The 16715-nt window shown below is 45.9% G+C and overlaps 1 protein-coding gene across 3 annotated transcripts in view; it reads left to right on the top strand.

Moving 5' to 3' along the window:
• CTPS1 (CTP synthase 1) overlaps positions 1–15657 on the top strand; it is a 225585-nt gene extending 209928 nt beyond the window's left edge. For 2 of the 3 annotated variants that reach the window (XM_085645669.1, XM_085645671.1), the window contains one exon: positions 14741–15657. Coding sequence is in view for 1 of the 3 variants with exons in the window: in XM_085645671.1 (XP_085501797.1) it covers positions 14741–14753 (13 nt within the window). In the remaining 2 variants the exon portion in view is untranslated. The remainder of the gene's footprint in view (positions 1–14740) is intronic. The other variant, XM_085645670.1, reaches the window with a different exon arrangement.
• Positions 15658–16715: the final 1058 nt, after the last annotated feature.

The raw sequence follows: 16715 nt of genomic DNA, 5'->3' as shown, positions 1-16715 counted from the left end.
GAAGAGTCGGTAATGGCGGAAACTGTACCTCTTGTGCCTTCATGTTTCTTGCTTTCCTCATCAAGACTTTAAAAATTGAAAGATATTTACTGAACCTTTTACAAAAGCACGAATAGAGAGGCCTTAAGCAGTAAAATCTCTGTTGGAGTCCTTCTTAAAACACAGATGAAAATGTAATACTGGATATTAACTTTGCCCTTGCATCTGTTGAACATTGAAGAATGTGTCCAGCTAACTGCACCTTTATCGATTTTTATTTTTTATTTACCACTTTCAGTGAAAGAATAGTTTTGTTACCTTCTTTATTTAAGTTAGTTTCTTTAACATTGGACCCTTCATAGATCCACTTGCTGGGTTTGTCCCCCGTCACACTTGGAATCCCGAGTACTTTTAAAAAGGCCATAAACAACGCTGAAATATTATAGGTAAAGAGAGTTTAGTAGCACATCCACCTCATTTGAAACAATCCAAACTTCAGACAGTGGATATGGGTGTGCAGTGTTCTCCTTTTCTCAGAGGCAGCTGTATCTCCTATGTTCATACAATGTGTGTCTGCTCTTACCTGTGAACCACTCCAACCGGGGCAGGGCCGGGAAGACCATGGAGTGCAGCCTAGACTGAAGCGGCCTCGCGCTGGCAGGAGCATCGTCTTTCCTGGCTGTTCCCGGCTGGAACAATCAAAAGCAAAAATTCCTAGGCAGTCCAAAAGGTGCAACTAATTCAGACACTCATTATACCAAACAACATGATTAGAGAGAACTCAGTGTGGGTAGAGTGTAAACTACAGTTAAAACATGATAGAAATATATTTTATTTATTTATGATAAAAAAGTTTAGGTTCAAATGAAATTGTAAACAATACATGATTTTAATGCAACAATTTCAATAAAATACAGAATAGAATGGATATCACAAAACCAAGGATTGGTATGAGATACACAATATCTTAACATATATTTATACAATCAATAGGAAAACAATATAGAAAGAGGAAAACTTAGGACAAAAGATGTAATGTGGATAACAGATGGTTCTTCTCAACGCGTGTTTCGGCACTAGAAGCGCCTTCATCAGGAGAGCCACAAGTCCTTCCTGTGGAGGATTAAAAGTTCAGTAAAACACAGTTCTTAAAACATACTGAGTTCAAAATCTCTAATGTTAAATTTTTACTAGAAGTTGCCAAACACAAGATAGCACGAAGGGTTGGAGTAGATTAAATAGACTCAACTAAGAGTGTGAACTTTGAATATACCAACATAAAAGATGTAGACGAGACAGTGTGGAACACCCGTAGTGAAGATGTGGTGAAAGAATAGTATATGCCAGTGTGTAAAACTGAACACAAACATCAAAACAAGCATTGGCATCGCTCATAGGTCTCGCCTTTGGGACCTTATAAGTGTTTAGCCATGCAACAGTTGATGTTGTTGCACCAAGGATATTGTGCTGCATAACTAAATATTTATAAGGTCCCAAATGCGAGACCTATTGGCTATGCCAATGCTTGTTGTATAAGCATTTCCTAACGTGCACACTGTGGCCTGAAGTCCCCACTGGACCAGTTGGGATTTCAGAAGCTGTACCTTTGTTTCCGCGTGCGTGACCTGCTAGTACAGTACACAGTTGTGTGGGTGGTTCGCCCTGCAAGCTGCACCCTGGTTTCTGTTCCTCCCAAAAACACGTGAAAACAGCACCGTTTATTGTGGGAACCATCCTGCTCGTCCGTGAAGTGAAGTGAGCGCCGCGACCAAATAAGGGATGCTCGGCTGGCTCACAAGAGGCTGCAACCTGCTTCGTGGCGCTGCGAAGCGTCACTATTGCTAATTAAAACCACTAATATCCTTATATAAATAAATATTTCAGGAGTAATGTCCAAGTCGGTGGCAGCACCCTCCTACTACACCCGGGTGCCTTGTCTGTTCACGTAACCATCCATCAATGAAGATGCATACCCAGAATAATTGTTTTTAGTATACCGCTTCATTTCACGGTTTTGCGGCTTTTTAGCACTGCTAAAAATGTGTAATTTTCCTCCAACTAAATGGGACTCGTTGCACCAATCAAATTAGAAATAAATGCACAGTTGGGATCTCTGGAAATCAAGCTAGGAAGCTGCAAGCCTATTTCTGCAGTAGTCGCATTGACCTATCAAGCTATTTTACCTGCAACAATTGGGGGTATCTGCAGTTCAGGAAAAATGTGAAAATGACCTGTTCAGATCAACTTTTTACATGCAATATAGGGGTATATTATTCTAATAATACATAGCCCAAAACACGTCAGCACCCTCTCCAAAAGCCTTGGCACATTATCCCTTCTTATGAAACGCAGCTTCTGGATATAGGTATTAAAATTAATGTGAAATTTATGCTGTTAACTATGAAGGCAGCAATATGCAGTTTGCAATTATTTTTGCAAACATATATGTCTTTGGGTTGCGCAGACTGTGGGTTGCGCAGACTGTGGGTTGCGCAGACTGTGGGTTGCGCAGACTGTGGGTTGCGCAGACTGTGGGTTGCGCAGACTGTGGGTTGCGCAGACTGTGGGTTGCGCAGACTGTGGGTTGCGCAGACTGTGTTCTGCGCAGAGTTTTCGGGGGCATAGCGGGGCAGAGCGTGGCGTGCATTAGTGTGTTTTTTGGGAGCTGTGCATGCCGTGCAGCAGTGCATGGCGTGTAGTATTGTTTGGCGCGCAGCAGTGCGTAGCGTGCACCTGTGTGTGGCGTGCCTCAGTGCGTTGCTGTCAGTGTTACATATACAATACCTTATAGCATATAGGTCCAAAAAAGGACAGACTGCAGTAGTTTATTTTGGGCCTTTGCATGTTGTAGTGTGTGTGCTGCATTTCCCACGTGTTGTAATGCACTTTGGTGCTTTGAAAGGATAGATTGTAATATTTTTTTCTGACTAAACTTAGTTGTGAGCAAGGTGTCTGGGCAAATCTGGAGATGTTGTAGAAAGCCATATTGTGTAAGTGTCTGCTGTAGGCCCAGTGTGACATATGCATGTGTGCAAAATCATTAATCGTGCTGGATGCCTCTGGTTTTGTCCGAATATTGCCTCATATGTACTTACCTTGTAACTCTCTCGAATGTTCCATTGGCAATGTGAAGTGACTGTGGCAATATAGGCAATTTTATTTTAACGTTTATTGTTTTCACGTTGGAAGTAACTTACTCCACATGTGCTGTAAAAATCAGACTGCAGTAGGGGGTTTGGGGGTTTTGAATGTCGCAGGAAACCTCAAGGATGGAGGCGGTGTCTATGTGCGTTAGTGTTTCCCTCTTGCCTGTGGCTTTATTCCCGCTAACACGTCCGAAATGCAAATAGATTAATCATGCAGGATGCCTAGTTTCCCCCGAGTGGCGCCTCATGTCTGCCCCCCCTGTAACGCTATAGACTGTTCCGTTACTGCTGCAAAGGATTGTGAGTTAATATGCTCATGTTTAGAGGCAGGAGAAGTTACCTAGTAGTGTAGGTAACAATGAAATTCCCAAAAAGAATGGGCAATGTATGTGTTGTTAACAGACTAGCCCTGTGGTAGGGGAGGGACAGTTGTGAGAGGCGCCATGAGGAAACAATCTCTCGGCATGCTGTGGTGGGGGCAGGGAAGCGCATTCCAGGCGGGGAGCGGACCCTTCGTAGTATGAGGCTGTGGCTACACGTGCATGCGCCAATGGGCTGAAGCGCTTCCCCAAATGGATTGCATGGCGGCACGATGCACGTGATTGTGTGCGTGCTCGCCATGCAATCCACTTTCGGGAGCACTTTGGAATGCCCCTCTTACTAGAGTCTCGAATAGCGATTGCGTAAACGCAATAGCTAGGCGAGACCTAAAAATGAAAGCTTAAGTGACTTTCGTAAAACAATAAAGTGAATATAGTGGTGGAAAGGTAGCTATGTAACCAAGATGCTGGATGATATAGATAAGAGTAGAAATAATTAACAAGGCTTACTGGTTTACAAGCATTATCAGCTTAGAATTCTGGTCAAGAGATGTGTAGATCACAACCGGCCTATTTATTAATATGCCAAGAGTATACACCTGGGTATAGGGATACAAGAGATGAATATGTGTAAAAAGCACTAGTACTTATTAACCGCATGATCTATGTATTGCTATCTGAACAATTTACTATATGATATTTGTTCTTCATGGATGTATACCAATGATACGCGATAAACTTAACTAGAGAAGGAGCCCTGAATGATGATATTGTGCTTCAATGGAGTTGAGCTAATCTTTATATTATGGGATGTAAATCAACAGTCCAAACCTATGAAAGGTCTGCGATATGAGGATATCCGTTACCAAAAGATAAGGCACTGCTCCATTATTTGGATTAATAAGTTTACGGTTCACTCAAAGGTGGCCATATGTAGAGTGAGATGGTAAAGCTAGACTCATCAATTTCTCAATATAGATTGTAATGTCACCATTAAAAATGTGACTAGAAATGAGTCATATCAAGAATAGGTAATCTGGGTATAAGCTGCTAGGCTTTGCTGTGTAGGGAAATTACCCCAACGAGTGTGGTAGCGTTTATTTTGTTATGACATGGTGGGGATAGGGGTAGTGTATGTTTTATTATTGAAGGATAAAGAGGTTAGAAAAATCATTACTGTCATGTGGATTAACAGTACCTCAATTACCTGGTTTCGTGGCACAGGGGCCACTCGGGGAATCGATGGGAAACAATTAAATCGCTAGAGAGATGCTGTCCGCGGTTAATGCAGGTAGGTGAATTGAATTTCTTAAGAGAGCAAGATAGCGGGAAAATAACAGCACCACTCTGAGAACAAAACAGGGTTTGGGTAAGACTACTAGCGGTCGGAAATCGTAAGCCATCTTGTTAGATTTATCGATCAAAAATTGAAGAAGTATGTGTACCTTAATTAGATGATAAAAGACACTGTAGAATTATGGCCTCAAAATGGTGAGGGCAATCGTGATACGGGGCGGTTAACTCTTGGAAAACTCAACCCTAGAGTGACTGCCGTGTCTGTAGCATTCTAAACGGGAAGTAAATAGAATTAGATAAGGATAAATTTACCCAAAGCTCATACTTTTGTAGAGCGATCAAAGAAGTTGTCGACTTTAAAGTTCGACAATAAGTGTGAGCACTAAACATAGAAAGTTCTTACCTGATACAGTCAAAGACGGCAAGGGTGCGGATACGCCGAGGTTGAAGGTTATGTGTGTCCCGAAGGGGTCTTTTAAAACGCCGTCTGGGGATCATGTGATCTCTTAGTTGCGTCGCCTGATGGAAGATGTACAAAGAGGACTGTTGCCTAATGCTGAACTTGCTAGATCAAAGTGGGGGAAGTCTTCCTGTCCCAACTGTGTCTGCGCTCAATGGCGGGGAGGCGAAGCGAGTGGGGCCCTGGCAGGTGAGAGGCGCAGAGCGGTTGCAGGAGTGGGGACGGGTCCTTCCCAGCCGTGAGACCTGTGATGACATGGTAGTGAGTGGCTCCGCTGTGGGGCCTGTCTGACCCTGTGTACCCCAGTCTCTTTGGTTGAGTTCCTGCTGATGAGCATGTCGCCCCCTCTTGAGTCTGTACAAGATTTTGTGGGCCACTAAAAATAGCTTCCTACTTTGACAGACACTCATTGCAGACCCTCTGTGGCTGCCCTGCTGAACTCGTCCTTTGAAGCTTGAGGTACAGAATGATTAAGCTTGTGGTGGGTGTGTGATCAACCTACTCCGCCCTCTCATGGAATTCGGCGAAGTTTTTCTGTAACTTCATGGAATACCGCAAAGTTAAACTCTGCGAGCTCCGCCCACCCCTGGCCTGCACCCCTTGTAAGGCATTTCACTGCAGGTAGACTCTTCTGTACCGGATGGAGTAGCAATAGCGTTACCCACCCTTCTTCAGGGAAGATTCTCACTAGTCCATCTCACAGTAGCACCCATTCACACCCTTGCAGATCCTCAAAAAGACTAACTTTTCAGAAAAACTCTCCTTTGAGTCTTCCCCTCCTCTTCCACTAAAGAAGGCCAGGGCCAGGGCTTCACATGTCCACAACCCCTACTCCCTGCACCCAGGGTTCCTACACCACTCCCTCATACACCTCCACAACCAGAATCTCCCCCATGTTTGTCAGTGCCCACTGACTCTGACTAGGAAGACCCGTACCACCCCAGGGACCCATTATATGAGCCTTTATCACCTTGGAATGGAGACAACCCCTAGGAGGACCCTCCACATGATCCAGAGCTGGATCCATACCCCATTAAAGCTTCCTCACTGGACAGCACTACAAAGGGCTGCATAGTACCACAATCTGTGTGATGCAGGAGGAGGACGAAGACTTCCACAACAAAACTCTCTCCAAAACCAAGAGGTCTATGTACTACCTTCCACTGCTTCAGGGAATGCTGAAGACTGCCTCAGAAAAGTCTATGGGGAATGAAGAGGTCGGGCAGAGGTTACTCCAACAGCGATGACTTTGCCTGAAAATGTATCACAATTGAACAGTATCCCAGAATAAACATGCACCATTTCCAAGAGTGTCTAGCAAGGCAGTGGTCACAGGAGGAGGGTCATTGACAAAATCGATTGTTGGTAAATGCCAAAACGCATAACCCTGTCCTCTAGTGGAAAAGCAACAACTTGTTGAAAAGAATCACCTTCCGGCTCCTCACCCACGCACACAAAGCCCTACACAACCAAGGCCCGACCTACCTCAACAGCCGCCTCAACTTCTACGCTCCCAAACGCCACCTCCGCTCGACCAGTCTCGCCCTCGCAGCCGTCCCCCGCATCCACAGAGCGACTACAGGAGGTAGATCCTTCTCCCACCTGGCCGCCAAGACTTGGAACGCCCTCCCCACCGAACTACGCCTGACCCAAGACCACCTCTCCTTCAGGAAGAAGCTCAAGACCTGGCTGTTCGAGCAGTAGCGGACCCCCCCCCCCCAGCGCCTTGAGACCCTCCGGGTGAGTAGTGCGCTTTATAAATGCCTTTGATTGATTGATTGATTGAAAAGCCATTCCTTGACCCATTTCCACAGGTGACCGTTATCTCAGACCCTTAACTCCTGGGTTGGGAAGCACATCCCAACCACATATCTAGTCAAGGTTCCTCGACCTCACAAAGGGGTTGCCACCACAATTACATAGGACTCATGGCAGTCCAACTGGAGCTCAGGGCTTTTTACAATCCTGTTCAAGGCCAAACAGTCCTCATAAAGCCGAACAACATGGCAAGTACATACTACATCCAGAAATGGGGAGAAACGCACACTTTCCAGCTTCTCTGCATTTACTCGGGAGATATGGCATTAGGCATTGGACAACCAGATTCTATTTCTAGCAGAACACCTCTTTGAACAACAACTTTGCAGGAACGTTGGTGGGAAATGAATCTCCAAGTCCTCCAAAAGTACTTTCAAAAGTGGGTCACTCCCACCATAGATCTGCAGCAGCAAGAAATGCAGACTGCCAAAGCGTCACCTCCAAGTATCCACCCACATAGTCCATGGTCAGTCCACTATGGATGAACTAGTTTACTTTTCCTCCCCTTTTCCCTGATTCCCATGTGTTCTCGGGAAAATAAGGGAAGTGTCAGTGGCCATTGTCCTGTAGGCAACCTTGATATCCTTTGCTTCTAGAGATGTGAGTGCATTGGCACAAAAAGCTTCCACTGTGGCTGGCTCTCTTATCTCAACATCATGGTCACTTCAGGCACCAGCAGATAACTTAATCTAGCTATTTGCAACCTGAGACGCATAAACCCACCAAGAAATGGCAAGAAAGTCTTGAAGTCAGTCCCGATTCTGGATTACACCTGGAGAGCTAGCTAAACCTGAGGATGCTCCCTTCCATGGTTGAGGCTGTCTGGAGAAAATACAGAGCACCAGATTTAGCACTGGCATGGCTTACTGGTCATCCTTATCTGGATTCCATAATTATAACAGCAGCTCAAAGGAGAACCAAAAATTCTGCCACAACTTCATCACTGCCTCAGACAAGGATGAACAACACCTAGATAACATTGCCCTTGCCAATGCCCCTCGGATCCGCAAGACCAGCACCGGAAGAAGATCCTTTCCCACCTTGCTGCCAAAACCTGGAATACCCTGCCTCTCCCCTCAGGCAGTCCCCTTCGCTGGCCCAATTCAGGAAAGATCTCAAGACATGGCTCTTTGACTGAACCTCAGTGCCCAGTAGGACCTGCAAACTGCAAAACTGGACAAAGACTACAAACTTCCACTGACTCAATACAATCTCATTCATAACATACATGACCAGCACAGGTCTCCATCAATTATGATGTCTGTGGAGAAAAGTGGACCTGCTGACTGGATATTTGGTATACTTCCTGTTCTGATTCAAGCATGTGAATCTATGAAAGATACAGCGCTGGAGACAAAATGAGTTACTTGCCTGTAATTTTAAATTTGAGGCATATGAGCTGCAGATTATACACTTTTGCATAGATCGCCATCTGGTGTTGGGCCCGGATGTTTGCAGTTTGTTTTTCTTCTTGGACAGTCTTTGGAAGTCACGAGTTCGGTGACTCCTCCTTCGGTCCGTACTGCGCATGGGCTTCGGCTCCATCCTCAGATTGTTTTTTTCCGCCATCGGGCTCGGATGTAATACTTCGTGCTCCGGCTTCGAACCTTCCAGTTCGACCTTCGACGAATAATCCTCGTCCATCGAGATTCTTTAGACAGAATCGACTTCTTCATCTCTCTCTTCGGCACTTCCTCGATTCCAGACATCGGCAGCGGCCTTCGGGCCTACTTCGACTCCGGTCTCGGCCGATGGAAAGGACTCCCTTCAAGAAGTGCCCAAAATGTGGGTCTAAATTTCCCCACACCGACCTCCATCAGGTGTGCAACCTCTGCCTCTCTCCCGAACACGAGGCCCGAGACTGCCCCGCCTGCAAGTCTTTTCGATCGAAAAAGACTATTCGGGATCGACGAGCTCGACGCACCATGGCGCACTCATCGACCTCGGCTCCACCTGACATCTTCGGAGAAGACACCGGAGCTTCGGGACAGCAGCACACCGAACGGGAGGAAGATGTCGTCAGCGCTTCCGAGGCCGACGACTCCGACGTGGAGGAGTACTCTACCCCCTCCCCCTCCCGCGCCCTTACCGAAAGATTCCGGTTACCCCTTCGCCTCCGGCCCTAGGGAAAACCAAGCATACTGCTTCCATCACCCCACCTTCGGGCCCGGTGAAAAAGCATCACAAGTCTCCTGGCGGCTCGAGCCAGCCTCCTAGCGGCGCCGACAAACATTCTTCGGCGCCGAAGAAAACAAGTTCCGTTCCGAAGCCATCGGTGTCGAAACCTGGCCTCTCGGCGCCGACCAAACACAAATCCCTCGGCACCGACGCTTCCGTGTCGAAGCCTGCCTCGGCGCCGACCAAAAGATCGGACACCCCGAGAAAGCACGGCGCTGATAAACAGACTAAGCCTTCGGTTCCGAAAACATCGGCACCGAGGGAGGAATCGGTGCCGGAGGAGCTTTTCACACCGGATCCTCTTCAAAAGACTTTAACTAAGGATCCCAGGACTGGACATTTAACTTTGTCTTCCAAGAAAAGACTTTTGGACAAGCCAACTCCTCCTCCACCACCAAAACGGAAGGACTCTGCCACATCCCCCTTCAGAGTACCCTCCCCTCCCCACCGCCTCCAACTCCTCCTCTTCCTCCTCCACCTCCTCCCCCTCCTCCACCCCCTCCGCCCCCACCTTCTCCACCTTTGCCTCATCGGTCCCCAACACCGTCTCCGGACCCTGATGACCACGGAGATCCATTCTATGACCCCACAGATGCCCCGCAGGACCCCACTCCTCCGGGAACACCTGACCCATGGGAGGATTACCACAATCCAGATATCCCAGATGTGCCTCAGGATGATCTCTATCCATCCAGGCCATCTCCACCAGAGGACTCCCTGGGGTTCCACCACCTCTTACAACGGGCGGCACATTACCATGGGGTGGAATTACACAGTGATCCAGTTGAGGAAGACTTCCTACTTGACACATTTGACATAGCAGATAAATCCACCGCTATATTACCCATGCTTAAAGGGGTGACCAAGCATGCCACAGAGGTTTTCAAAGACCCCGTCAGAGCTATGGTCTTGAACCCCAGAATAGAAAAAAAGTACAAGGCAGCCCCTACCGATCCTGTCTATATTAAAGGACCTGCGCCCCTAGACTCACTAGTGGTTTCCACAGCTAGGAAGCGCTCCAACTCTGTCATCTGGTGAGGCTCCACCACCTGATAAGGAGTCCAAGCTTTTAGATGCGTCAGGCAAACGCACTGCCTCGCAGGCTGCCAATATGTGGCGCATCGCCAACACGCAGGCGCTGCTAGCAAGGTACGATAGAGCGCACTATGATGAGCTGGAGGCTCTCATGCAGCATCTCCCGGAGAAATATAAGAATAAAGCTCATGAGCTGATACAAGAGGGAAAGATTATTACCAACACCTCTATTAAATGTGCACTTGACGCAGCAGACACGGCGTCCAGGGCTATAAACACCAGTGTCCTGCTTCGCCGTCACGCCTGGCTCAGAATTTCAGGCTTTAAACCAGAGGTCCAAGCATCTATCTTAAACCACCCTTTTGACCAACAACACTTATTTGGCCCAAAAGTAGACGAAGCCCTGGAAAAAATGAAGAAGGATACAGACACGGCGAAGTCTATGGGAGCCCTGCAATCACAAACCCCTAGACGTTCCTTTCGCCGTTCCTCCTTTCGAGGCTCTGGCAGAGGTTACTCTTCCGATAGCGCCTCCACTTCCTACAAGTCCCCTCCTCAAAATACCTTCTCAAAGGGCTACCAAAGAGGTGGATATCGAGGAAACAATAATAAAGGCAGGGGCAAAACCAACACCGCCCGTTCTGCCACACCGCCCACACAATGACTTTCCCCCGCTCCCCCCAGACCATTCCACTCCGGTCGGGGGCAGACTACAAGACTTCCTTCAAACCTGGGAGGCCATAACATCAGACAAATGGGTAACCCAAATTATTCGGTCAGGGTACTGTCTCGAACTAACTTCTACCCCCCCAAATATTCCATCCAGACACCGTGCGATGTCACAAGAACATACCACACTTCTGAAACAAGAGGTACTCTCCCTCCTGCAAAAACACGCGATAGAGCAGGTACCCGTCGATCAGCAAAATCTAGGGGTCTACTTACTATACTTTCTCATACCGAAGAAAGACGAGACCCTACGGCCCATTCTAGACCTCCGGCCTCTAAATGGATATATCCATTCAGACCATTTTCATATGGTAACTCTTCAGCAAGTTCTCCCACTCCTCCGTCAGGGCGACTTTCTCACTACACTGGACCTGAAAGACGCATACTTTCATATCCCAATACACCCTGCTCACAGAAAGTACCTCCGATTTGTGGTAGACGGCCAACATTATCAGTTCATGGTTCTCCCCTTCGGGGTCACAACCGCACCACGGGTGTTTACCAAATGCCTGGCAGTAGTGGCAGCACACCTCCGAAGACGAAACATTCACGTCTTCCCCTACCTGGACGACTGGCTCATAAACGCCGCGTCCTACCACCAGTGTGTACAAAATACAAACACTACCATACAACTACTCCACCAGCTAGGCTTTACGGTGAATCACCAAAAGTCCCACTTGATACCGTCTCACACAAAGTAATACCTCGGTGCCACTATAGACACCTCAAAAGCTATAGCCTATCCCAACTCAGTCAGGATCGCAAGCATGCAAGCCCTGCGCCAAAAGTTCCTTCGTCAGCACTCTCTACCAGCAAGAGTGTTCATGAAACTAATAGGGATGATGGCGTCTTGCATTTTCATAGTGCCTCATGCAAGACTTCACATGCGTCCACTCCAAGAGTGCTTGGCACGCCAGTGGAACCAGGCCCAGTGTCAGCTGACGGATCTGGTGTTGGTGGACGTCCGCACTCATCGATCTCTGCAGTGGTGGAACACCACAAACCTTTCCAAAGGGCAACCGTTCCTGGACCCGGTTCCTCAGGTGATTCTAACGACGGACGCATCGCTCTCCGGCTGGGGAGCGCATCTATTACACCTCACAGTGCAAGGGCTATGGACGCCACAACAGAGGTTACTCCACATCAACCATCTGGAGTTATTGGCGATCTTTCTAGCCCTGAAATCGTTTCAGAAACAAATTTCAGCAAAAGCAGTCCTAATTCGCACAGACAATATGACTGCAATGTATTATATTCAAAAACAGGGGGGGGGGGGGGGGGACGGGACACTCTCCCCAGCTCTCCCGCTTAGCACAGAGCATATGGAGATGGGCAATTCCACAAAAAATATTTCTCCTGGCACAACACGTCCCAGGCATACAAAACACCATGGCAGATCTGCTCAGCAGACAAACGCAGCAAATGCACGAATGGGAACTGCATCCACAAGTTCTTCACCCATTCTTCCACAAGTGGGGACATCCTCAGATAGACCTCTTCGCCACCCACGAAAACAAAAAATGCCCAAGCTTCGCCGCCAGATACCCACACCCATTGTCCAAAGGCAATGCGATATGGATGAACTGGTCAGGCAAATTTGCATACGCCTTTCCACCTCTCCCGCTAATTCCATTAGTGGTAAGGAAGCTACAACAGCACTCCCTCACACTCATTCTGGTAGCTCCGACATGGGCCAGGCAGCCGTGGTACACCACACTACTACAGCTATCGGTGGTACCACATCAAAAACTGCACCTGTCCCCATGCCTCCTAACCCAGAACCATGGAGAAATCAGGCACCCGGACCCAGCTCAGCTCAACCTTGCGATCTGGCTCCTGAAATCTTAGAATTTGGATACCTTAATCTTCCCCCTGATTGCATGAACATTATCAAGGAAGCCAGACGTCCTACCACTCGAGCATGCTATGCCGCAAAGTGGAAGAGATTTGTTGTTTACTGCCATAACAATACAATCAACCCTTTAGATGCATCCATACAGCACATCATATGCTATCTGCTCCATCGTCAAAGGTGTAACCTGGCATATTCATCCATACGTCTACACCTAGCAGCAATTGCTGCTTACCTACAAAACAGACAGCATTTATCACTGTTCAGAGTGCCTGCTATTAAAGCCTTTATGGAAGGCCTTAAACGAGTAATTCCACCCAGGGCACCACCTTCCCCTGTATGGAATCTAAACGTAGTTCTTACAAGGCTAATGGGTCCGCCTTTCGAACCAATGCATAAATGTGAGCTACAATTCCTCACTTGGAAAACAGCTTTCCTCGTAGCTATCACTTCCCTTAAAAGGGTTAGTGAGATACAAGCGTTCACTATACAAGAACCCTTTTTACAGATACATCACAGCAAGGTGATACTTCGCACAAATCCAAAATTTCTGCCTAAGGTCATTTCCCCCTTCCATCTTAATCAATCGGTAGAATTACCGTTTTTTTCTCGCAACCTCAATCTGTTGCGGAAAGGGCTCTACATACACTTGATGTTAAAAGGGCTTTACTGTACTACATACAAAGAACGCAACCTTTCAGAAAGACTAAACAGTTGTTTGTCTCCTTCTCTCCACCGCATAAAGGCAACCCCATCTCTAAATCAGGGATAGCTAGGTGGATTGTAAAGTGCATGCAAATTTGCTATCACAAAGCAAAAAGAACATTATCTGTTCCACCTAAAGCCCACTCTACAAGAAAGTTAGGGGCTTCTATGGCTTTTCTAGGGAACATACCCTTAGATGACATCTGCAACGCAGCCACATGGTCAACACCGCACACCTTTACAAAACATTACTGTGTAGACGTGCACTCCAAACAACAAGCTAGTGTGGGCCAGGCTGTACTAAAGACACTATTTCAAACCACTGCAACGGATACCGGTGGTCGCTGCTAGGGCTGGGTACTGCTATATAATCTATGCAAAAGTGTATAATCTGCAGCTCATATGCCTCGAACGGAATATGCTACTTACCAGTATGCATCTGTTCTTGGCATGTAGAGCTGCAGATCTATACACGCCCACCCGCCTCCTGGCTACCTGTATCCGTTCCAGTCTATCTTATTTAGATACAACACACATGGGTTTCTTACTATTATCACTACGCTCCATCTTTCCCCTGCTGGCGAAAAACAATCTGAGGATGGAGCCGAAGCCCATGCGCAGTACGGACCGAAGGAGGAGTCACCGAACTCGTGACTTCCAAAGACTGTCCAAGAAGAAAAACAAACTGCAAACATCCGGGCCCAACACCAGATGGCGATCTATGCAAAAGTGTATAGATCTGCAGCTCTACATGCCAAGAACAGATGCATACTGGTAAGTAGCATATTCCTTCTTTAGCATTGGTATCTTTCATAGAAACGCATCTCCTCCACCGGGCCCCTATTTCCCACTCATTATCTATTCCTAGTTCTTTCACAATTGTGCTATGAAATCTAGGCTATGGTTGCCATTAAGCGGAATAGAGCGCTCCACAAATTCACTTCACTGGGTTGATGTGCCACTAAATAAAGTAACTATGTCGAGCCACTGGCCATTTGAACATTATGTATTGTTATTTTGAAAGCATAGGGTCTTCCCAGTCTGACCCCCACGGAATAATTCAAGCATGTCACTACTGGTGAACTGGAGTTATAGGTAAATAAGTAATTTCCTATTCAAGTCTTATCACTATGTATGATCTAAAATGAGGATTCTGTGCATATCCACACTGAGTTATGTGTCGCTGCTTCTGCACATACTCACAGATTCTCCTTTTTTCCAGTAGGTCGAAATAACATCACCTGAAATCCAAGATCGGAGGCGGTTGATCCCCATCAGCATTCTGAAAAATAAAATCTACTTTTGTTCCCCACAAAGATATGTCTTGGTTTCCCATAACCGCTTTGCTCTCATCTAGAACTCTTGTATTCGATGCAGCGGATGGCCTGTTCGTTTTTTGGTCATTCTTTGCAGCTATAAATATTATGACTGATGGTTGGCCTGTGAAGAATGGACATCGAGAGGAGAACCTGTTTTTACCATAGATGAACTTATGCAGAATGCACAATCAAGTGGACGTGTATGAACTGTGAGCTCCAACTTTGCTGCTTAGAGGGGGATATTTTGATCTGTTCCCCATAGCAGCAATCCTCAAGCCCATATTATTCTTTGCCGTATTTTTATGCCTTTTTTTCTCTTATGCCTCACAACATGTATTGTCACGCTGAACAGGCACAAAAAAAAGTACTTTTTAAAATGTCCCTACTTGCAAACAATTTAACTTTCTCATTATATCTTAAGTTTAAGACAGAAAGGTCAACCAGAAAATATATGGTCTCGGGCAAAAGCGTTTATCCTTTGCTTTCACTCTTGGCTATATAATTGTGAATGCGGTTGCATTCAAACATTTAACTATAAACCATTTAAGTGAAAAAAAAGCAGTATTCACCTTGGTTATCTACTATTTTTTTTGTGATGGACACGCTTCTTTCCTACGGAAGGTTATATGATGTGTGCAAAATTCAGCACCGCTTTATCGAATGAGGAGCCTCTGATAGAGGCAATATTGTTTTTTTCATGTATCAGTGTTGCTGCTCAGGAATTCTGCACTATTGGCGGTCAATAAAGGGAGGCTTTCTAAATTTGTACTAGTCTTCTTCATGCTCTGTTTTATTAAAGAAATCTGTTCATAAATGAAAATACTCTAAAATTATTAATGTCGGAGAGCCTATTGCTTCACCTTTCATTGAGACAATAATGTGAATGTAAAAAAGTATTATTTACCTGTGTGATCAGACTAATCCTAATACAGTGTGCTATATGCATGAGGAATATTTGTAAGATGAGGGCCTGTAGTGTGTTGTAGGCATGGTGTGGACTGACTGTGACCAGGCTGTGAACTGGAACATAGTGCCTTGAGATAGCGGCTGTTTATCTTTACAAATGTCTTGGAACTGAGAAACATTCAAATCATAAACTATAAAAAGATATTGACTCCGTATAATCTTTTTTCTTGCCTGGGTGCTGGGAAATTGGAAAAGAACATTGTGTACTTTACTTTTCAGAGAGGAACTGCCATTCTTCTAAAATTGGGACCATGTCTGGTAGAGATCTGCTGAATTTCATGATCAATGTACTGGACTTGAATGGATAGATTTCCTGGATGATTTAAACTGTTAGGGGTTTCTTTTAGTTTGGGCCTGGTCAGGCCTTTTTAACCCGATGGCTTTACAGCGTAAGCACTGTAAAGATAAACCTGTTTGTAAAAGAGAACAAGTATTTGCAATGCAATAGGCTTTGCAGTTGTGAGATTTTGAGCTATTGACATAAATGACAATACCTTTTATTTATGTGTTTAAAAAAGCTGCAATAATAAAGGCATTCTCTTTTACAATACCAATAGGTCAAAGTTTCTAAAATGCTAGACCTATTGTATTGCAAATGCTTATTGTTTACAAGCACCCCATGCTATGCTTTCACATTATTAGAAGCCATGTCACTTTTTTAGACAAGCCGTGTCTAAAGAAAGGTCTGCGGCCGCTATTAGTGAAAACGCGGTATGAGGCACTTTTACCAAAAAAAGCATTTTTGTCAAGTTGACAAAAAAATGTTTGTTTGTTTTTTTGTAAAAGTGCCCTATGAAAGCGGGCATGGCGCACTGAAAGTTACGAAAGCATGTAGTGCCTGCAAAAGGAGAAACGCATTAAAGAGAATAGTGCTTACAGACTAAATAAGACTATTGTGTAACAACCAAAGTA

Source organism: Triturus cristatus, chromosome 3_1, assembly GCF_964204655.1.
Source record: "Triturus cristatus chromosome 3_1, aTriCri1.1, whole genome shotgun sequence".
Taxonomy (NCBI): Eukaryota; Metazoa; Chordata; class Amphibia; order Caudata; family Salamandridae; genus Triturus; species Triturus cristatus.
This window is presented reverse-complemented; position numbering and strand designations above follow the sequence as displayed.